The following is a 22,719-nucleotide window of genomic DNA, read 5'->3' as shown; positions in this document are numbered from 1 at the left end:
GCCAGGGCCCTTCAAATCGCAGTCACAGCATGTCTGCGCCCACGGCCTGGGCCATGTGAGAGCCTACTAGGGAGGGAAGCTATTGGCCCGGCCCAGCCCATCTCCCGCCTTCCTAAGCCACACGCCAGGCCCCAGGGACCCAGATTTAACGTATCCCACTCAATGTGTGCTCCCTCTCCTCAGGGGCCCCTCAGCACAAGTTAAGATCTGATTGGCACTAATTCGACCAAGCTGGCAGTGCCCGGGGCAGCTTGAGTGCTGTCATCATGGATTTGACTCTCCAAGCTATGGCCGCCAGTGCCTCTGGAGCCCATCGTTAGTGTCATTTTGGGAGGATCAAGCAAACTTGGATGGTGCTCTGGGAGTCGACACCACTGCCTGGCCAAGCTTTCAGATAGAGACCTTGAGCTTATAAGTGATTGATCCTCAGTCTCACATGCAGGCAAGGGCTGCAACCTGGGCCTCCCAATCATAAGCTCATGAGCCTTTAGGGCTAGTCCTCTGCTGCTGGTCCCAGAAAGTCTTCTCTGGAAGCAAAAGTAAGTCCAGCTAGGTGGACATTTCCAGAGCACCCTCTAGCTCTTCCCTTCTTCCCAGGGCACAAGATCTCTAGTCTGATAATCAGATCCCAAGCCCAAGAAGGGAACCTCAACCCCATCTTAGAATATGGAGCCCCAAAATTGACTCTTGGCCCCAGGACCCAAAGCCCAATTGCAATCATGAATCCTGGACCCTGAAATGAAAACTCCCCTCCAGGCATGGAAACTTCACCCCAGCAAAGAACGCAGATGCCCCCAAAAAGGCACCTCGATACTGAGCCAGAATCTTGCCTGCAGAAATGGCGCCTTCATCCCAAAATTAACCTTGTGCCCTGGGAACTGAACCTTGGCACCCAACAGTAAACCCCACTTTCAGAACAAGCCTTGAACCTTGGGAAACTATCTTCTCAACAGCTTATCCAGACTCTTCCTATATTTTATTTCTTTAACACAACCTCAACTTGAGGACCAAAAGAGGAAACCCAAACTCCCTAAAACAGTCTTCTTCACATTTTGCAGTGAAGGAACCAGAAGGATGCCATGGAACAGAGCCCCAGTTTCCAGGAGGGCTGCACTCTGATGTAGAAACTTCCATGTGAGCAGCTTCCTAGTCACTCACAGCCTCGACCCACCACCTCCTCCATTCCCTTAGCTCCACACCAAGGTCTGGGTGCCTGGCTGGTCTCCTCAGCCCCAGAAGATCTACCAGTCCCAGACAAGGAGAGGGTGCCCACTCATGACCTTCTATTCAACATAATACTGGAAGTCCTAGTCACTTAAGCAAGTAAAAGAAATAAAAGGCATCTAAATCAGAAAGGAAGAAGTAAAATTGTCTATGTTTGCAGATGACATGATCTTATGTATAGAAAACTCTAAAGACTCCACTGAAAAATCATTAGAATTGATAAGTGAATTCTGTAAATTTGCAAGATACAAAATCAACATACAACAGTCACTAACTGTGCAAAAAAGAAATTAAGAAGACAAACCCATTTACAATAGCATCAAAAAGAATAAAATACTTAGGGATAAATTTAATCAAGGAAGTAAAAGATCTGTACATTGAAAACTATGAAACATTAATGAAAGAAATTGAAGAAGACACAAATAAATAGAGACACAAATAAATTTCACGTTAACAGATTGAAAGAATTGATAGTTAAAATATCCATACTACCCAAAGCAATCTACAGATTCAATTCAATGCCTATCAAAATTCCAATGGCATTTTTTACAAAAGTGGAAAAAAAAAATCTCAAAATTTGTATGGAACCACTAAAGACCCCTGAATAGCTTAACCAATCTTTAGCAAAAAGAGCAAAGCTGGAGGCATCACACTCTTGATTTCAAGCTATATTTCAAAGTTGTAGTAATCAAAATGGTACGATATTGGTATAAAAACAGGCATAGAGGTCAATGGGATAAAATAAGACAGTGCAGAAACAAACCCACACATATATGGTCAATTAGTTTTCAACAAAGGTGCCAAGAATATACAATGGGAAAAGGAGAGTCCCTTCAATAAATGGATATCCACATGCAAAGGAATTAAACTGGACACTTATTTTATACCATATACAAAAATCAACTCGAAATGAATTAAAGATCTGAACATAAGACCTGAAACCATAAAACTCCTAAAAGAAAACATAGAGAGAAAGCTCCTTGACATTGATCTTGGCAATGAATTTTTGGATTTGACAGCTAAAGAACAGGCAACAAAAGAAAAAAATAAACAAATGAGACTACATCAAATTTTCTACACACCAAAGGAAACAATCAACAAAATGAACAGGTAGGCAATCTATAGAATGGGAGAAAATATTAAAGAACCATACATCTGATAAGGGGTTAATATCCAAAATATATAAGGAACTCTCATAACTCAATAGTGAAAAAATAATAACTCAATTAAAAAATGGGCAAGGACCTGAATAGTCATTTTTCCAGAGAGAGTCATTTTTCCAGAGGAAAAATACAAATGGCCAACAGGTATATGAAAAGGTGCTCAATCATCAAGGAAATGCAAGTCAAAACCTCAATGAGATATCACCTCACACCTGCTAGGATGTCTATTACCCAAAAGAGATAACAAATATTGATGAGGATGTGGAGAAAAGGAACCTTTATATGCTGTTGGTAGGAATATAAATTGATACAACCATTTTGGAAAACAGTATGGAAGTTCCTCAAAAGAATTAAAAATAGAACCACCACATTACCCAGAAGTCCCACTTCTGGGTATACATCTGAAGGAAATGAAATCACTATCTTGAAGAGACATCTGCACTTTCATGCTCATTGCAGCATTATGCACAACAGCCAAGATATGGAAATAACCTGAGTGTCTGCTGGCAGATAAATAAAGAAAATGTGGTGTATATATATAATGGACTATTATTCAGCTGTAAAAAAGAAGGGCATCTTGACATTTGTAACAGCATGGATGAACCTGAAAGGCACTATGCTAATTAAAGTAAGACAGAGAAAGGCAAATACTGTATAGTATCACTTACATGTGAAATCTAAAAAATAATTTTAAACAGGAGGTTGAACTCATAGACACAGAGAGTTGAATTGTGGTTGCCAAGGGCTAAGGGGTCAAGGACATGGGCAGAGGTTGGTCAGAGGGTACAGACTTTTAGTTATAAGCTGAATAAGTTCTGAGAATCTGATGTTCAGCATGGTGACTTTAGTTAATAATACTGTACTATATACTTGAAATTTGCTATGAGAGGAGATCTTAAGCATTTTCATGCCCACCCCCCAAAAAAACATAACTATGTGAGATGATGGATGTGTTAATTAATTTGATTGCAGGAATCATTTCATAATGTATATGTATATCAAATCATCACTTTATATACTTCAAATATATTACAGTTTTGTCGACTACATCACAATAAAGCTGGGGGAAAACTAAGGGTTCTCCTGAGAATAACTGGAGTGGGAGGGCCAGGGATAGAATCCATTGCCTCAGGTAGGATCAGGCACTCAATTGGGTCCAAGGTCTGTCTTCGTCCCTGGAAACTGGAGGGGAGTCCAGGGGAATCAGAGGCAGGAAGAGGCTCTGGATGGTTCTACTGTGATCGGGATGGGCTTTTTCACTCACCCCAGTCTGTATCAGAGGAGCAAGGGTCAAGAATGGTGCTTAAAAAAAATTAAAATAAATAAAATAAAAAGAATGGGTGCTAACCTAATGTTGATTCAAAGAGGCCCCACTAAGAGAACCAGAAAGGGCCTGGAACAGGACTCGGAAGTACAGACTTTCATAATCTTGTGACAATCTGGGCCTCAGTTTCTCCTCTGTAAAGCGGGCCTATGAATCCTTGTCATGAGAATTAAATGAGATCCTTGAGGAAAAAGCAGGAGGGGACTGTTAAAGTGCTTTTCAAATGTAAGAGATGCAGCCCTGTGAAAAGTGTCCAAGCCCAGGGGACAGACAACTCTTTTCTCTTCTCTCTTCCCCTTTCCCATCTGCTGCCTCATTTCTCAGCCCATTTTTCCACATTCTGTTTTACTAGATGGCCTTCCTGCTTTCCCCTCCCTTGACAGTTTAATAATTTAATAAGTACTGAGCCCCAGGGTGAGGGTCTAAGGCTTTGATCTCAACTCTGGGAAAACCAGAGCAACCTTGGCCTGTCCCAGCTGATTTATGGCCACCTTTTATGGTTTGTGTATGTATGGGGTGGGGAGGCAGGGAGAGGGAACTGGCCCCCTCAGGGAGCCAAGTCACCTGAGAAAGCCTGGCCAGGGCGGGACTGAAAGCTCATGCTTCAGGAACCAGCGGGAGCCAGATGCATCACGGGTACCAGAACCCTGCCTCTGCCTACCCAGGAGCCACCTGTGAAAAGCAGTGGGGACATTAATTATTGATGCTGTCCCAGGGGGTAGGGATGGATCCAAGAGCTCAAGGCCAGCCCTGCTGTGCTCACCTGTCTCTCCTCCTGGCTCTAAGACCTCAAGGCCTTGGGTGGAACACAGCTCCCCAGGAAAAACCCACACATCAGTACGCATACCCCTGACCTCCCAAGAGGCCCACCTTCCCAGGGTATCCAAGCTTTTACATGTCAAGCCACCTGGGTGCCTCACTGACCACTGCCCCAGAATCAGAACCTTCTAAAGGCTTTCCCAAATCAATCTACACGCCTCCCTTGCTCATTGTGGTCCCCTGGAGGACTACAGCAACCTCCTGCCTGGCCCCTCCCCTGCTCCTCTCTTGCTCCAGGGATTTCAAAGACATCTCAGTGATCTTATCACTGTTCTGTTTAAAGCCCTTCAATAGCTCTCCTCCAGAGAGCCTATATCACAGTTAGGGGAAGCATTCATCCCCCATGAGTGTCCCGAAGTTAATTTCTACAAGGTCAGAGCCTTGATACTTCATTACCACCTAGTCCAATCCAGATGTATGACCTTGGGCAAGTCGCTTCCCCTCTCTGGTGCTGAGAACCCCAGACCTGGGCAGAGAAAGGAGGGAGGACAAAACGATCTCTATGGTATGTTTGGGGCCCTTCCACCAGCCCCAAGCACACCTGACCACCTGCCAGTCCTCTCCCCGCAGGAATAATGTGTTCAAAGGAGCATTTGCTGGAAAGATCAGGGAAAGAAAAGGGAAAGAAAGCAGTCACAGAGGAGAAGAGCTCCAAGACCCTTCTGCCAATGTGGACTGATGTCTGAATTGGATGAGCCTGGGCTATGAGCACTTCAAAGGCAGAGACAATACCCAGTACTCACCTCTCAGTCCTCTATACCCAGCACCATGCCCAGCACAAAGGGAGCACGGACACATGAAATGAACCAGCTGGAACATCTCTGCAATTTCACTCCCCTCCGAGCAGGGCCAGTACCTCTTCCCCTTGCTCTCAGGGGCACCTGGACACATACACTCTAGACTGGCCCATCCCCTAGAGCAGATCAGCCTGTCAGCAGATGCCAAGCGGAGGCTGGGGGCAGCCGAGGGTGACATACGAAGGTGGAAGCCAGGAGCCTGTGGAAGTGCCACCATCCTAATCATGTGACAGCACCTTCCCCCGGCAGCGTTCTCCCTTTTCTGTCCCCACTCCAACCTCTGGAGCAGCCAGGATGGCATTCTGGGGGCAACAGAAGCAAAGAAGGCCCTCCAGGTAAGCCAGAAGACATACTTTTCTCCCCACTCTTTTCATCCCAAGAAAGGTCCTCTCTCCTCCTTCTGCCCCAGCCCTGCACGTACAACCTTTGTGACCAGCAACTTCTTCCATGGACAGAGAGGCAAGGGAGCAGCCACTTAATGATTTTCTGCTGAAAGCTCCTTGGCCCAGAGGGCTGGGACCACATCGGCCTGGACTCAGTCCCTCATACTTGGCAGCAGTGGTGAGCCAGCCCTGATCTCTGTCCTCAGACACAGGAGCGAGCTCGTGCTACCCCCGTACCAGGAACACCCTGCGCCAATGCCCATCTCAATTCTCTTAGTTGGGGTGGTACTGCCCCCTCTGGGGTACTTCTAAAAATATGGCAGAGCTTTTTTTAATGTCACAATGACACTTAAGGTGACCAGTGGCATTTAATGGATGAGGTAAGGATGCTAAATGTGTAGTTGCATGCCCAGCATGGAACGTGAAGCCGACCTCTACTCATTTTCAGATCACTTCCCTAGAGAAACCTTCCCAGACTCCCAGGACCAGGTCAAGTTCCCCCGTTATAGCTCCCTAGTCTTCACTTTCACGGTTCTTAACTAAACGTAACTGCTCGGGTAAATAACTAAAGAAATAGTTGAGTAGAGCACTTAAAGCTGTGGGTTCTCTGCCCTCAAAGAGATGGAGCATAACTCCCCACCCCTTAAGTGTGGGCTGTGTATAGGGACTTTCTTTCAAAGGGCACAACGTGGAAAGTGGAGAAAAGTGTAACTTTAACTTTACAACGAAGAAACCTAACAAGCACTGACTGCCTCAGCCCAGTGATCAAGGTCAATGTCATGTCGACAACATGCACCATCGATACAATGTGATGAAAATGGCACTTTACCTCTACGGTCTTTCTTTCCGACACCTAAAACCATATCTAATCATGAGAAAAACATCAGACGAATCCCACTAGAGGGACAGTCTCCAAAATGCCTACCCGGTAATCCTCGAAACTGTCAAGGTCATGAAAAACAAGAAAGGTGCAAGAAATTGTCACAACCAAGAGGAGCCCAAGACATGACACCTAAATATATAATGTGGTGATTAAAAATATAATGCGGTATCCTGGGTGGGATCCTGGTAGAGAAAAAAAATTTAGGGAAAGCTGAGTAAATCTGAATAAGTATGGAAATTAATAACAATGTATTGATATTAATTCACTATCACAAATATTCTATAATAATGTAAGATGTTAATAATGGAGGAAACTGGGTACGGGTAGCTGAAAACTCTCTATGCTACTTTGCAACAACTCTAAATCTAAAACTGTTCTAAAATTAAAAAGTTATTGAGAGAGGGAGAGAAAGAGAAGGAGAGAGTGTGTTACAAAATCAGAAGGATCTCGACTAAAATCCCCACTCTACCTCATACCAGCCACGTGACCTTGGGCAAGATACTTAACCTCTCTAAGCCTCAGTTTATCCATCCACAAATGGGGTTAATAACGGTACTTACTTCACAGGGTTGTTTTAAAGATTAAAAGAAAGAACAGGTATAAAAAGTTTAGCACATAGCGTGTTAGCCATTATAATCATATTCTGATTCATTTTTGTCCATGTCACTTTTGTGCCCACCTGCCTCCCCCACTGAAGGGGAAGCTCTCTGGTAGTGACCCCTCATCTGTTCTGAGTACCACTGCATCCTCACACCTAGGAGAGCATCAAATGCTAACTACGCATTTGTTAACCAACAGAGTGAGCCGTTTCTATCAGAGCATCCCTGAAACCCCAACTCTCACCCTGAGAGAACTTTAGTCCTGGAGCCTAGTGCAGAGCCCTGCCTACACCAGAACTGCCGCTGGAGCACAAAGCCATGGCTTCCCACCTGCCTCCCAGTGACTCGCTTTATTCCCTCCTCCTCCTCTCCTAGCCCGTCTTTTCTCTCCACCCTGCTCCCCACAGGCGTCAGCACCTGCTCATTTCCCAGAACAGCAGGATCCCGGTAATGATCTCTGATAAGCATCTTTTAATAAACCCTGTAGCTGGATCTGTCATCCAGGAGCTCAGTCTCCCCCCTTCATATCCTCACCCCCATCTCCTCCCACTTCCTGGGCTGGCCCATTCGTGCCTCCGGTCTCACCAGACAAGCTCCCAGGGCCTCTGGACTCCGGCTTGCTAGAAATGACCAACAGGCAGCCCAGGGTATTCCATAAACCTGACCCTCGTCACAAGTCTGAGGTTTTAGCAGACTGACCTGGCTCTGCCCGCAACAACCTGACCGCTGACCAGTCCACTTCTCCCCATCCCCGCAGGCAGGTTTCCCAAGTGTTACCAAGGAGACCACTTGCATCCTGCCCAGGGTTGCCAAAGCAACCAGCTCAGTGAGAAGCAGCCCCTCACCCTCTAGCTCCTGGGTGTGCAGGACCAGGAACAAGAGAGTCACAGACCACCAGGAAATAGGCCCAGGCAGCTGGCACACTGGGTTGGAGGCATCCCCCGGGCAGCGACCAGCTCCTGCCCTCCTTTGTCCCCACTTTTCCTCTTTCTGTTACCATCTTTCTCACCCTGCCTCCATCTTGAGCTCTGTCATTTAGAGCCAATGCCCAGGCCTCAATGTGTACATCTTGAAAGTGGGCATATACTATTCCAGAGGGTGAGGGAAAAGAGAGCCCCAATACGCAAAATTCCCCCAAAACCAATTTTTCTCCTGTATGGGCTTTGGTGTTCTGGGTAGAAAGCCCAGCTTTGCCATTTCCTAGTTCACCGTTTCTAGATAAAATTCTTAGCATCCATTAGTCACAATTTTCTCACCTATAAATTGGGAATAATAGCATCTATCTCACATTTATTGGGAGAGTAAATGAATCAACCTACATGAATGCACTTAGCATAGTGCCTAGGATCAGGATTTGGGCTCCATGAAAATGCCTTTTTTTTCTGATGAGCAGTGGCCCTGCTGACCATAATCATAGGTCAGAAATGCTTCCACACCCACCCACGGGAACCCTAGATGAGGTTGTCAGCCTGGATGCCGCACCTGGCCCTTTTAGCTTGGCCTAAGACAGAAGCCCTGAAGTCTCCATTAGCCTCCCAGCAGCTCAGGATGCTTCATTCCCTCCTCCCCTCAGCCTGTGTTCTGCTGCTGCTGCTGCTGCTGCACTCCTCTGCTCCAGAGCTGGCCGTGGCTCCCACTGCCTACAGGATAAAGTCTAAACTATTCATCCTGATGCCCAAGGCCCTCCAAGATCTGGCCCTACCCTATCTTCGAAGATTGGCCTACTCATCTCCCCAGTGGGGGCCCCACACCCCAGGAGGAAGGAACTGCTCCTTGGCCCTGCATACACCTTTCCTGTCTCCATGCCTCTGCCGCCATGCCCTCAGCAAAACGCCCTTATGACTCCACTCCAAATCTCCTCCGTCTAACTCCAGGCTCCCCTCCTCCAAGAAGCCTGATCTCACCAACCTCAAGAGTGTCAGAGTGGAACTGTTCTGAGGCCCCACAACTTTGATAGTTCTCAGACCTTGAGGTGTATCAGAATGACCTGGGAGTCCTGTTAAACATGCAGGTTTGGGGGCCCCATCCCCAAGATATTCTGAGGCAATGAGTCTGGCCTGGGGGCTGGGACCCTGAATTTCAGACATGCTTCCAGCAGATGCTGATGCTGATGCTGATACAGGATGTAAAAAAAAAAAAAAAAAAAAAAAAAAACCTGACTTTAAGAAACACTGGTCCAAAGAATAAGAAAGTTCCCTGGAAAGTGTCTGATAACTGGCCAACAGGTCTACATGGCTAAAACCCTGCAGGGGAGGCAGGAGGGGCAGGGGGCTGGGAGTCACGGTACTCCCTCTCCCTCACCTGGGACTCTGTTTAGAGACCAAGAGATTGCTCCCCAGTTTCTTTCTCACAATGGAAGACAGAATTCTATGGGGGCAGGATAGTATATTGGTCCTAACAGTGAACTCTAAAGACAGAGAGCCCCGGGTTTAAATCCCAGCTCCATCAGTTACTAACTGCAGAGTCTGGGATAAATTACTTAACCTGTGTGAGCCTCTCTTTCCTCACCTATAAAGTGGTGATAACAATACTGCCCTCAGTAGGTTGTCAGGATATTAATCGAAATAGTCTACACCGCACATATGGCACACGGTAACCACCCAACGCACAGTAGCTATAAATATTATTGTTCTGATTAAACAATATTGGGTTCTAAAGTCAAACTGAACTAAAAACTGAAAAAGGCGTGTGGAATAGATGCTCAGGGTTCAACGGGGGCTTGTTTCAGCCCACCCTTTCTGAAGTTTGAAATGGCAGAGGAGGCCTCCAGCCCCCTTTCCCAAGTCTATCTGCTGTATCACTGGAGGTGGAGACCTGCTAACCTGTGAGCATCATGATGACCAAGGAAGGAGCCGAGACAAGGGCTGTGGGAATATCTGTGGGTTGGCCAAAGAACAGAGGCCTTGACTATACCTGATTATGGCAGTCTTGGTCAGAACCTTGAAGGCTGTGGATTGGGAAGGGGCACAATGAAAGAAGTACTTTAGGTGGATCATCCTGGCAACGTCAAAAGAGGAAACGAAGGCAAAAAGACCAGCTATTGGCAATATCTGGGGTGAGGGCCCCAGATATTGTAGCAGAGAGAACATGAAGGCTGAAAAATGGCTAGGACCATGTCCTAAGAGGAAGCATCCCACCCCCACCCTCAGAGAGTAGTGAGGAAGTTCAGGATCTGCAGACGAGTTCCTGTGGTCCACCTCAAAGAATCAAGGCTCCTCCCTCTGCCAGCCAGGAGCCTCAGCCAGCATGGAAAAGAGACTCTGGAAACAACATCACACCCAGCCAAAGCTAGAGGGGGACAATCTCCCTACGGACAATAACCAGTGGCTTTGTGAAATGTCCAATTCAAGAAACACCAGCTATGAAGAGATGGAAAGTTCACTCCTAGAAATATACCCCATAGAATTGTTCCAAAAAAAAACCTTATAAACATATTTTCATAGCAGCAAAATTTGCAATAACTATAAGGTGGAAATAACTCGAATATCAATCAACTGACCAGTGGATAAACAAAATGTGGCATATCTGTACGATGGAATAGTATTCAACCACAAAAAGAAAAGAAGGTACATGTTACAACATAGATGAACCTTAAAAACATTATGCTAAGTGAAAGAAGCCAGACGCAAAAGGACAAATATAGTATGATTCAATTTACATGAAATAGCCATAATTGGCCAATCCACAGAGACAGAAAATGGTCACCAGGGATTCAGGGGAGGGAGTATGGGGGGAGTAATCTTTTGAAACTAGATAGAAGTGGTGCTTGTTCAACATTATGAATGTACTAAATGCCACTGAATTGCACACTTTAAAACCTTAAAATGGTTAATTTTATGTTAGGTGAATTTTACCATAATTTTTTTAAAAAGATGGAAGGTGGCCCATCCAATCTCCATCTATGGGTGACCACTGGGGCTGAGGAGCCCTCCCCAAAGGTTTCCTAGCTGCCTTTCCCCCAAGCAAGGAGGCACTTGTAAAGAGCTGGGGAAGGAAGAAGATTTCCATTCTCTGTATCTGTCTCCATGAACCCTGCTCAGTTACCCTGTGCCCGTCCCCGAGATTGTATACACACACTTACTACTCATTCCGACCTCCAAGCTTTTGCTGTATGCCCCTTCCCCTACTCTCCCCCTCCCCACACCCTAGGACTCCTGCCGCACCCCTTGCCATCAACCCCATCTCTGTAGTTCCCTTCATGTCGAGTTCAAACCTTTCCCTGATCCCTCATTCTGACATCTGCCCATATGTATCTGGGATTTCAACAGTTCAACCAAGCACCTAATCTCATTCCCTCCCTCAGCCTTGCCTTTTCAAGTAGATCTTGAGCCCGTGAATATACAGGGATGTCAAGAGCCCTCACTTCTGAGCCAGGCACACAGCAGCTCTTCGTAACTGTCTGTTGGTCCTAAGCCAGAGCTATACCTTGGACCTCTCCCTTGTACACTCCTAAACCAACAATACTCAGACCCTGGTGGGAATTATCAGCAGTGGAGTGAGGTCAGTGTGTATCCAGGAAGAAGACCAAAGTCTACCACCTGACAGGTGATGGATGAGCCTTATTTCACATCAGCCTGACAACCAGACCAATCTTAGATCTGCAATGAGTCCCAGGGTCCCTATTATACCAGGCCTCTTCCAGTTGTTTTCATTAAAATGGTGAGAAATCAATAGAGATTGCAATTATAGGAGAGAAAAAAATCAAGAGTTCCCAGCCCCCAGATAAGAATTAGAGCTGAATTCTGGGTGAGTACCGAAACAATCCCAGCAAAACTCTGGGTGGAGAGTCTTAGAATCACAGCCAGGATCAATGTCAACACCAATACAAGTGGAATGGATTGACCACTGACATATCAGAGAAGACTCCTAGGTTAGAAGGTAATTTGGAGTGAACACTAAAATAATCACAGAATAAAGCTGATGGCTCTGGCAGGGTGAGGAGACGTTAGGCTGAGGAGGAGGATCGGTGGACCCTGGATGAAGGATGGAGGGCACCCATAGGTGCTTTCATGGACGTGCTCTGATCTTTCACCTTAGGCTTAAAAGGAACAAAATCAAAATTCTCATGGCCACCTCCGGTAGGTGGGTAGGGGCAGGGGAGAGTGGATTCTGGTAAATCAAGCCTGAAGAGAGATGCTCAGGGGGAAGGAAATAACCAGGAGAGAATTTATCCACAATTTATTCCCATGGAAGAAGAAACGAACCTGCAAACCAGGGAGGCAGCAGAAGGGGCGCTTCCCAGGACAGGCAGGTGGGGAGTCAGGCAGAAGAGGAAGCTAGGGTGGAGTCCAGAGGTGAGAGGGCCTCAGACCCTCTCCTGCCCACTTTCTCCCTTGCCAAAGACACCAGCCACAGAGAGTTCACATCCTCACAATTCCAAACTTTAAGTAAAAAGAGGTGCAATTATGAAGGCCTACTCTGGGCTTCCCTAGGGTCAAGGATGAAGCAGGATCTTTTCGGGCAGTTTGTGAGCATTAAAACACCAAGCCACCTCACCGGCCCTGAGCTAACCCCAGCCTTGAAGAACTTAGCCTGGCTTTGCCGCCTTCTGTTCACTAACTCACTGAGTAACTGGGCCAATCACTGTTCTTTTCCCTCATTCTTCTCATGTATAAGGGAGAAGATGCCAATAGCTTCCTCCATCATTGGGAATCTGTTTTCAACACTCAGAAACAGTCTTTATACATGTTAATACTTAAAATTTATTTCAGATTATAAAAAATAATGCTGATTGTAGAAATATTAGAAATGAGAAAAATATAAATAAGGAAAGAAAAATCTTATGTGATCCCACTACCTAGAGGAAACCATTGTTGACCTTTTGGAAACTTTCTTTCCATGGTTGATATTTTTTGGCATTCATATCATTTTTTTAACAAAATTGGGATCTTACAGTCTATGCAATTTTGTATTCTGCTTTTTCAACTGTCATTATGCTGCTGTGAGCATTTTTCTGAGTTATCAAATATTCTTCAAAAATATCATTTTAAAAATTGCATAATACTCCACCAAGAGGATATACCATGATCACACGGCTTTTAGGTTCTTTTCCTGTTATAAATAACACTTCCATGAACATCTTAGCATAGTATATAAGTATTTTCCTGCATCTCCATTTCCGTAGGATCAATTCCTCTAGGTGGAATCACGGGGCCAATAAGTATGATATTTCAAAAGGTCTTGACATGTACCGCCATATTAATTTCCAGAAAGACACAACAAACCCATTGATTTTCCCGGGCCGAGTGAGAGCTGAAGTTCTGAAAGAGTTGGAGTTAGAATGCAGGACGGTGGTCCCGTCTCTCCTCCTCTCCCCCAGTCTTGAAGGTTAACTGTCCAGCAAAAGAGAGGACAGAATTCCAAGTCAGAAGATATTCTGAAGCCTAGCGCTGCCTCTCACTGGCTTTGGGAACCTGAAATCATTGCACCTTCTCCTCAACTGTAAAATGGGTCTGATTAGCACTGCTGACTCCCCAGACCAGTTTCCTTGCTCACGGGAAAAGGTGCTTGTGCAACTTCTTGGTAACCATCAATGCTTTGTCAAAGGGCATTACTACAATCCTTTTCATAACCTGGGGGCTGAAGAAGTGGGTTGTTCTTTACAAAAGCCAATGGCCTCCCTTCCTGACTCTTAGCCATCAGAATGCCCAGGACAAGTGCTGGCTAGTTCTGAGGGTTTTGGAAAAGCAGCTCCCTAAAGGGAATCAGTAGGGTCTGAGGGCCTGGGAGGATCCAGCTGTGTCTTGCAAAGGTCAGAGACAGCACTGGAAGCTGCAAGGCCAAAAACTGGGACTAAGGCCTCCCTGAGGGTGTTAGGTGGGTCAGAGATTCAGAAGGCAAAGACTTTCCTGGTAAACCTTCCTGTTTCAAGAATCCCAGCCTTTCCTTTCCAGGGTTTCAACTGGACTTCTGGCTTTTGGGGGAACCAGAAACCAAGACGATTCAATGGATGCAAAAAGTCAACAGCCGCAGAAGACCCCAGAGACCACCGGCTCTGGCTGCTTCTTCCAGGCTGTTCTAAATCAGTTCTGGATCTTTTAGACCCTTCAGTTGGAAATGCAACTAGTGCTTCCAGCGTGGCCTCTCCAGCCCTGGGCAAATGAAAACGGAGACCGTGTGGTCTCCCTTGAGAAGCACAGCTATAGGGCCTGAGCCTCTTGCCACACTGCCCTATACAACCCGCAAATGCCCTTCCTCACGCCTGCACGCTCGCCAAGCATCATGGCCTGAGGGGACTCCAGTGACGTTCCCAGTGCTGGCAGGGAGAACTGCGCAGACCCCTCCAAACGCCATCCTCCGGGTTTCCACCATCACCACCGGCCGCCCCCCACCCAAGCCCACCTCCATGGCCAGATGTGCATCTCCTGTCTCCAAATACGCACAACAGGTGGCACCTGCCTGTCCTTCCCAACCACACCTCTCCATCTCTTCCGGCCCCTCTACCTGAGCCCCAGTCTTCCAGCTGCGCCCGGCCCAGCGGAGCCTTACCTTTGAGGTTTTGCGGGTGGCCCCGCGGCGGCCGATTCGGGTTTCCTCGGGGCAGAGAGGGGATACTGGAGAAGTTGTTACCCATGGCATCCGGCCCCAGGGGGTTCGGCACTCGCGGAGGGCAGGCGAGGCTGGGCAGGAGCGGAGGTACGGAGTGCCAGTGTGTGTGCGCGCGCGCGCCCGGGCGCGCGCCGCCGGGGGAGGACCCTGGTGGGGCTGCGGCCGAGGGCGGGCGGGCTGCTCCTCTCCTCCCTCTCTCTGGGCTCTGCGGTCCTCCGCGGGTCCTGCCCGCCGCGAGGGTCTTGGAGCTAGCCGGCTACCTGCCTGCCATTGCCCGCGGCGGGGATGGGGGCGGGGGCCGCGGGAGGGCCCCTAGGTCGGGGCCGGCGGCGCTCTTCCTCCGGCTGGCGCTCGGGTTTCGGCTGGCGGTGGGCGGTGCGGTGGCTCCGGCGCGCTCCTCCGGGGCCATAGAGTCAGTGCTCCTGGCGCGAGCGCTGAGCGGCTCGGCCTGCCCGGCGGCTCAGCGACTCGGCTGCAGGCTCGGTCCCCGCCCGCGGGGACGGCCGCTGCGGCGACGTGCGTGGCGCCCTCCTACCGGCGAGTCGGCATGGAGCTGGGCTTCGCGGAGCGCGGGGCGTGCTGGGCGCTCCCGCGGTGGTTGGTCTCCCCCCGCCCCGGCTGTCGCGCTCCGGCCGCGGCCGCTTCCACCCCCGCCCACAGCGGTCGCCAGGATTCCCTTGCTCTGGTTGTTATGGTGACAGCTGCGCCGGTGAATGAGCGTCTTAGTGACACGTGCACGCCTGTTCGGCCAGAGGTGGTTCGCAGCGCGCCGCGTTCTCGGCTGCCAGAAACTCCGCTGCGCGGGGTCCTCCCGGCCCGGGTGGCGGTAAGATTTCAAGCAAAGGTTGGGTTCCAGGGATTCGGTTTATTCCTCTCATGGACAGCGGAACGCTGTCTTGAAAACAAGAGAAACGGTACAGCAAGAACATTGGACTCCCTGGGAGCCCGGCGAGGGGCCTGGCACCTAGTAAAAGCTCAAAGGGAAAAAAAAAATTTTAATAAGTGAATGGATGATTAAATAAATGAAGTGACATTAGGAACCCCCAGCACTTGCCCCTCCACTCAGTAAGTTCTCGAGAGACAAGGGCTTAAAACAAGAACCCCAGGCTGTCTGGTTACTAGACACATAGCATCGGGGGCCTTTAGATAAATACAAACTGGACCTAGGCCAAGCCGGGGGAACAAATCTCAGGGACAAACCATCAGAGAACCACCCACTCTTCACTGAGTGGTTCTGTCAGGTATGAGAGTTGGGGGAAGGGAGACCACTGCAGCTTATAGCAGTCAAAGAAAGCTTCCTGGAGGAAGGGAGCTTTCAGCAAGTAGCTTGTTTACAGGACTCTTCCATCCTGTAGGAATCCTGCAGGGAGGGAAAGGGAGTCATTCTCCTCCTACCTGGACATGTGGCATCTCCCTCTCCTACTCTGTCAAGGGTAGAAAATGAGCCAAGTTCCCCTCAGAGAATCTGACTGCCTGCTCCTCTAGGTCACCTCTGGCTTCCTGACTGGCTTCGACAACTCTGATCCAGAAACAGCCAGGACGTGTGCTGGCAATGGGCATCTCATCCACCCTGTTATAGAAGATTCTTCCCTCAAGTCTTTTATTATTCGGGTAGTTCATGTGTCACCTCCTGACCTTCTCTGATCGCCCCAACTAAAGAGCCCCCACCACTCAGTCACTTTCCATACCATTATTCAGTTTTATTTTCTAGAATTAGTTTGAAAGTAGCCTTTCCCCTTGTTTCGTTCTGTCTCCCCCACCAGAACATAAGATCTGTGAGGGGAAAGAGCAGCTCAACTCCATTTACCATGACACCCCCAGCCCCTCGGTGAGTGCCTGGCACATGACAGAAGATTAAATATACTTGTGGAATGGATGAATCCCCCTGCCTGTCAGCAGAACTCCACTAAGATCCCTGTAAAGCCTCAGAACAGCCCTTCATTTCCCTCCCTCACCCTCCACCCCCACCCCATTGCAGGCATCACATCCTTAAATGTCTGGGACTCTAGGCAAGCTAGAAATATCTATGACAGCTGCTCTCTGGGGTCTGGAGGGAAAAACAGCCCCCACCCCTGCCTCCAGCCTCTCAGATGCCCAGGATCACGTGCCCAGCCAGCTGCAGAATGGACATGGCAGGTCAGGGGTGCTGTCTTATTTATGGGTGTATTTTCCTGAGGCTCACTCCCAGCTGATGACTCATGCATCAGAAATCCATGGACTCTGAATGGCAGCACACTCACACATTTGCACACACACTTCTACATTCTCTTGCACACTCACTTCTATACAAATACATACACACACACACTCACATACCCCCCCCTTAAGTCTGCTGGAATGAGGTCACTGGGAGATGCTGCTGGCATCAGAATAAATCTGAAGGCCCTGTGAAGACGAGACTAATTCCCTTGGAGTGTGTGTGAAGTGTGAGGCCCTTGGTATTATTTACAGACAGTGGCTGTGGGGAGGCTCAGGCCCTTCCTGGAGCCCTAATCTCTCTTCCTGGGTTAGAGGAACTAGAACATGGACCAGGGCATAGTGTGGGGTGAGGCCCCGAAGGTAAGGAACAGCAGAGATGTCACAGGCCCCATGTGGTCTGAACCTGGGGCTATGGGCCAAGTAGGGGGAGATGGAGAAAGTCAAGGGGAAGGAGGGAAGAGAGGGCCAAGAGACTGGTACTGCCTGCTGAGTCCAAAAGCAGCAACACCCTCTGCAGCTCAGAGCAGCCTGATCCAGGGGGCTCCACAGGAAGGTGAGAGGCATTAGGGATGGAGGCAGGGACCTAAAGGCAGGACCGAAACTTCCTCTGACCCAAGAGGGTTGAGGAGATAATGGGAGTATCAGCAGGACCAGGATTAGGATGAGGCAGTGAGGCATCTCTGGAGTAAAACATAAGGAGGCACAAGCTCTGAGGATCATGCCGTGCCAACTTTGCACTTGCTTGAGTCTGAGAGTTAGTGCCTCTGAAATTTTGCACCCTAGGGCACCTCCCAGCCTGGCCCTAACTCTCCCCAGGAGCTCTGTACTGTGGGAGGAGACAAAACTATCAAATGTCAACTGAGTGCAATCCCTGGCCAGGCCGGGCCCCAGAGAAGACAGTGTGATTGCATGGGCCCCAGAGAAGCTGAGAGTGGCCTCTCTGAGGGGTCCTGTGCCTCAGAAACCCTTTCCTAGCAGGGGCTATGGTTAGACCCAGCTCAGAGGATGGAAGAACTCCAGCACCCTCCTCTCCCACCTCCAACAGTGGACAGAACCTCCAAGGCCTTCAAACCATCCTTCACCAAGGCTGCCGCCAGCCGGCAGGGAAGTGGCCTGTGTGGCCCTGGGGGCCCTTCCCAGTCCTATCCTGTATGGCAGGAGGGAGAAGGAACCTGCCAGAGAGACTGGGGCTGGATGAAGTCACCGTTTTGCTGGTTTCAATGGAAGCTATTAATACCCATAAGGTGATGCTCCAGCACCTGTCACTGTGGCAACCCAGCCTCTCCGGCACTATAGCTTCTGAAGGCGGTGCCCAAGGGGGTGGATGTGAGTGCACACACGTCTGCGTGTTGTACACGTGTATCTATGTGTGTGTACACATGTGTCCTGGTGTGTGAGTGCCAAGTGCTCTCACCAGTGCTCAGGTGGGGACACGGGGCGGGACCCAGCCTCTTTCAGCAGCTCTTCCTTCTCTCTCCCTCGTTTCTCTCCCTCCTTCTGTCTTTCTGCCCTTCTCCCTACCTTCTCAGCTCCTCCGCACCCTTGTCATTTTCTCTCCTGGCTGTTGTCTCTCTTCTCTTTTTGTTCCTTGCCCAGCCCTTTTTTTTTTTTTTTTTAATTCAATCTTGAAGAGTCTCCACGTTGATCAAATAATAATATATTTGAGAATTTCCTTTCTTCCTTCCCTGGGCTCCTGGATGCTAAGCCCAGAACTAGGCACAGGGATGATCCTCCACCACTCAGGAAAGAGTGAAAGAGTAAGATTCATCTAAGCCAAGTTGGATTCCCATAAACTTGAAACCACCCTAGTCAATATAACATGTCCCTCCATGTTGAGAAACTAACCTTAAAATAGGAAACAGCCACAATCATCCCAAGCAGAATACAGGGCCCCCCTGCCATCTCCGATCCTAGCCCATAGTTATCAGCCCATCAGAAAACTTATACAGGGTTGTCCTGCCTGAACTACAGGGGGCAGCTGGACATGTTGTCGGGAGGATCCCTGAGCACCTGATACTCAATCAATATTTATTCCATGAATCAATGAACAAATAAATCAGTGAATTAGCCTGTCAATACAGCCACCCAGTCAGCCAGAGAGCTTTGCTCAGACCAGCCCACCTGTCCAGTTCCCTTCCCAAAAGTACCTTTCCCACAAAGTTTTCCCTGAGACAAGGCCGTCCCTTCGAAGAATGGGAGTCTGGACTGCTCATCTTGGTATGCAACGGGCACCACACTGCCTGATTCCCAGGTGCGTTAGAGTTTGGTGTCGCTCCTCGTCTCAGTGACCAGTTCCTGAGCTCCACCTGGCATGCCTGGCACTGTGTGAGGTGGTTTCCTTGCCAGCGCCACAGGGGAGCCTGCCCTGTGCTTCTGTGTACTCCAGTCTAGTTTCCCACCTCCCGGGACTAAGTTTAGGGCTGAACACACAGTAGGTCTCAATGTTGTCACAATGTCAGTTCTGCCCACCTTGATCTATCGATTCAGTGGATCTCAACCAAAGTCCCAGCAAGTTATTTTGTGGATATCGACAAACTGATTCTAAAGTGTGTAGGGAGAGGTCAAAGACCCAGAATAACCAATGCAATATTGGAGAACAAAGTCGGAGGACTGACACTACCCAACTTCAAGATGTATTATAAAGCCACAGTAACCAAGACTGTGTGGAATTGGTGAAATAATAGATAAATATGGATCAATAGAACAGAGCAGAGAACCCAGAAATAAACCCATATAAAAATAGTCAACTGATCTTTGACAAAGGAGCAAAGGCAATACAATGGAGCAAAGATAATGGTTTATGACCAACTGGACATCCACATGCAAAATAATTAATCTAGACACAGACCTTACACCTTTCGCAAAAATTAACTCAAAACAGATCACAGTTCTAAATATAAAATGCATAACTATAAAACTCCTGGAAGATAACATAGGAGAAAATCCAGATGGCTTTGGGTTTGTCAGTGACTTTTTAGAAACAACACCAAAGGCATGAACCATAAAAGCAAGAGTTGATAAGCTGGGCTTCATTAAAATTACACTTTTCTGCTCTGTGAATGACACTATCAAGAGAATAAGAAGACAACCCACAAACTGGGAGAAAATATTATCGAAAGGCATATCTGATAAAATATTTTTCCAAAATATACAAAGAACTCTTAAAACTCAACCATAAGAAAACAAACAACCTGATTTCAAAGATGAGCCAGAGACCTTACTAGACACCTCACCGAAAAAGATATGCAGATGAAAAATAAGCATAGGAACAGACGCTCCACATTATATGTCTTCAGGGAAGCGCAATTCAAAACAACAACGAGATATCACTACACACTTATTAGAATGGCAAAAATCCAAAACACTGACAACAAAAAATGCTAGTGAGGATGTGGAGCAACGGGAACTCTCCGGTAAAAATATAAAGTGGTACGGCCACTTTGCAATATAGTTTGGTGGTTTCTTACAAAACTAAACAGTCTCTGACCATAAGATCCAGTGATTGGGCTCCTTAATATTTACCCAAAGCAACTGAAAACTTATGTCTACGCAAAAACCTGCACAGGGATAGTTATAGCAGATGTTAGTGGCTGTTATAATTGCCAAAATCTGGAAGCAACCAAGAAGCCCGTTAGTAGGTGAACAGATAAATTATGTACATCCATATGCTGGAATAGTATTTGGCACTAAAAAGAAATGAGCTATCAAGCCATAAAGAGACATGGAGGAAACTTAAATGCATATAACTAAGTGAAAAAAAAAACCCATCTGAAAAGGCTACTTACTGTATGATTCCAACAATATGACATTCTGGAAAAGGCAAAACTATGGAGATAAAAAAGTAAAAAGATTATTGAGCAAGTTGGTCTGGGATGGTCAAGGGACGCTGGGAAGTCACTATACAAGTTTCCTAGACAGGGATACTCGTCGTCCTTTTTCTGGTGGTGGGCATTTTCCTTTCTGCGTCTTGCAGAGACCTCTGCCTGTCCTTTTAGAGGCAAATTTAGGAATGCTAGACCTCAGGTCTGGATTTTTATTTATGGGCACTATAGCCCCAGGACTTAGACCTATGGGTTTTCTAAAGGATTGAAAAAAAACATAATGGCTCCAAATTATGACAGGAAAATTTTTTAATCAGAATTAATAAGTGGTATTTACCTGCCTACAAAACTTAATGTTGTGTCAACATCATTAATCGTTAAATGAGTACTCACAGATTTCATTGTATTTAAAGACAATTGCAGGTTTTTCTCACTTGCCAAGAAATACAGCACATGCATGATTGCTTAGAAATAAAAGCAATTGTAAATTCAATAAGTTCCTTGTAGTCCAATGATTCAAAAAGCCAAATTTATAAAACATTATTTCAAAACGTTCAAGGCAGGAAAATTATGTTTAATGTGAGATATAGTATATTTTAGTATATTTGACCTGATAGGGTTGGGCTCTAAAGATAACAGTTTGGGAGTCTATGAAGATCTTACAATTGGTCCTGGACCTAGGGGCTGCCTCCTAGAGGGTGAGTGTGTCTGTGGAGCAGAGGAGGGGGCTGGGGTTCTCCCTCCCTGCACAGCCACTACCTGCTCTACCTTGCAATGTGATTAGCTCTGCTCGAGTAAGAGCCTACACTCGCCTGGCCCTGTGTGGTGTCCGGCTGTCCCCGGGAAAGCTTGCAGGCATTCTTCAAACATTATCCTCTCAACTAGAATGCATGCCCGTGTGAAGCAGTTTCCCAAAGTGTGATCAATTAATGACCTTCATCAGATTTGATTTAACCAGAATCCCTTGGGGCGATGCCTGGGAATCTGCGTTTTATTTACCATCTCCTCTGTAGATGATTCTGATGCATGCTAAGTTTGAGAATCGTTAGTATAGAGTGCAGGTGCACCCTAAGAGGAGAGCGAGAGAATCCTTTTGTAAAAATAGACTTAATTTTTTAGAGCAGTTTTAGACTCACAGCAAAACTGGGTGGAAGTACAGAGGTATATTTCCCATATACCTCCTGTCTCCACATTTGGGTAGACTCCCCCATTATCAATACCCCTCACCAGAGTGGTACATTTGTTACAGCTGATAAACCTACACTGACATATCGTTATCACCCAGAGCCTGTGGTTTACATTAGGGTTCACTCTTGGTGTACACTCTACGTGTTTGGACAAACGTAAAATGTCATGTATCTACCATAATGTCAGGTTTCGTGGTCCCAAGAATTCTCTTTGCTCTTCCTATTCATCCTTCTCTGCCTCCAGCTTCTGGCAACCGCTGTGACAGGTGATGTTTATGGGGTACTTAGTTCTATGTACTGAACATTGGTCTAAACACTGTATTAATTCACTTAAACCTGGGAACAACCCTATGAGGTAGGCACTATATTATTGCCATTGCTGTTATTTTCTTTATTATCATCATCCTCATTTTACAAATGAAAATCCTGAAGGTTAAGGAAGCTAAGACACTTGCCTAGGAGCTCATAAGTGGAGCACTGAAGTACAGTCTGGGTCCAAACCCCTGCGATATTGCACTTGCCCCAGGGCAAGATTTCTTCAAGTATCCAGCCTGAGGAAGGCACCTGGTACAGGCAAGGTGTCTTCACTGAGCTCCTGAACCCTCCTACCTAAGAGACCCTTAAAACTCCCCAGGGGCTTTGGCTCAGCTCTCTGGAAGTTAGCCAAGGAGCACACAGCCTACTAACGGCCATGAAACGGACTTAAAGTAACAACACTGAAATAAAAGTAGAATGTTCAACGTGATGGTAGTACCCCAGCATCCTTTTCTCT

At 47.4% G+C, this 22,719-nt stretch overlaps 1 protein-coding gene across 4 annotated transcripts in view; it reads right to left on the bottom strand.

The window, feature by feature from the left end:
- Positions 1-20,743, bottom strand: part of NEURL1 (neuralized E3 ubiquitin protein ligase 1) — a 76,536-nt gene extending 55,793 nt beyond the window's left edge. The window contains exons 1-3 of one of the 4 annotated variants that reach the window (XM_036223665.1): positions 20,725-20,743; positions 14,681-15,714; positions 13,417-13,524 (exon numbers count right to left, since the gene is read on the bottom strand). In XM_036223665.1, coding sequence (XP_036079558.1) covers positions 13,417-13,524; positions 14,681-14,765 — 193 coding nt within the window. In that variant the 5' untranslated portion in view covers positions 14,766-15,714; positions 20,725-20,743. Of the gene's footprint in view, positions 1-5,273; positions 6,256-13,416; positions 13,525-14,680; positions 15,717-20,724 lie in introns of those variants that run through there. The other 3 variants (XM_036223666.1, XM_016154477.2, XM_016154476.2) reach the window with 3 other exon arrangements.
- Between the last annotated feature and the right edge of the window lie 1,976 nt (positions 20,744-22,719).

The sequence above is a fragment of the Rousettus aegyptiacus genome, unplaced genomic scaffold (genome assembly GCF_014176215.1).
Source record: "Rousettus aegyptiacus isolate mRouAeg1 unplaced genomic scaffold, mRouAeg1.p scaffold_m13_p_6, whole genome shotgun sequence".
Lineage (NCBI taxonomy): Eukaryota > Metazoa > Chordata > Mammalia > Chiroptera > Pteropodidae > Rousettus > Rousettus aegyptiacus.
Note: the sequence above shows the minus strand (reverse complement) of the source record. Positions and strands in the feature narration are given on the sequence as shown.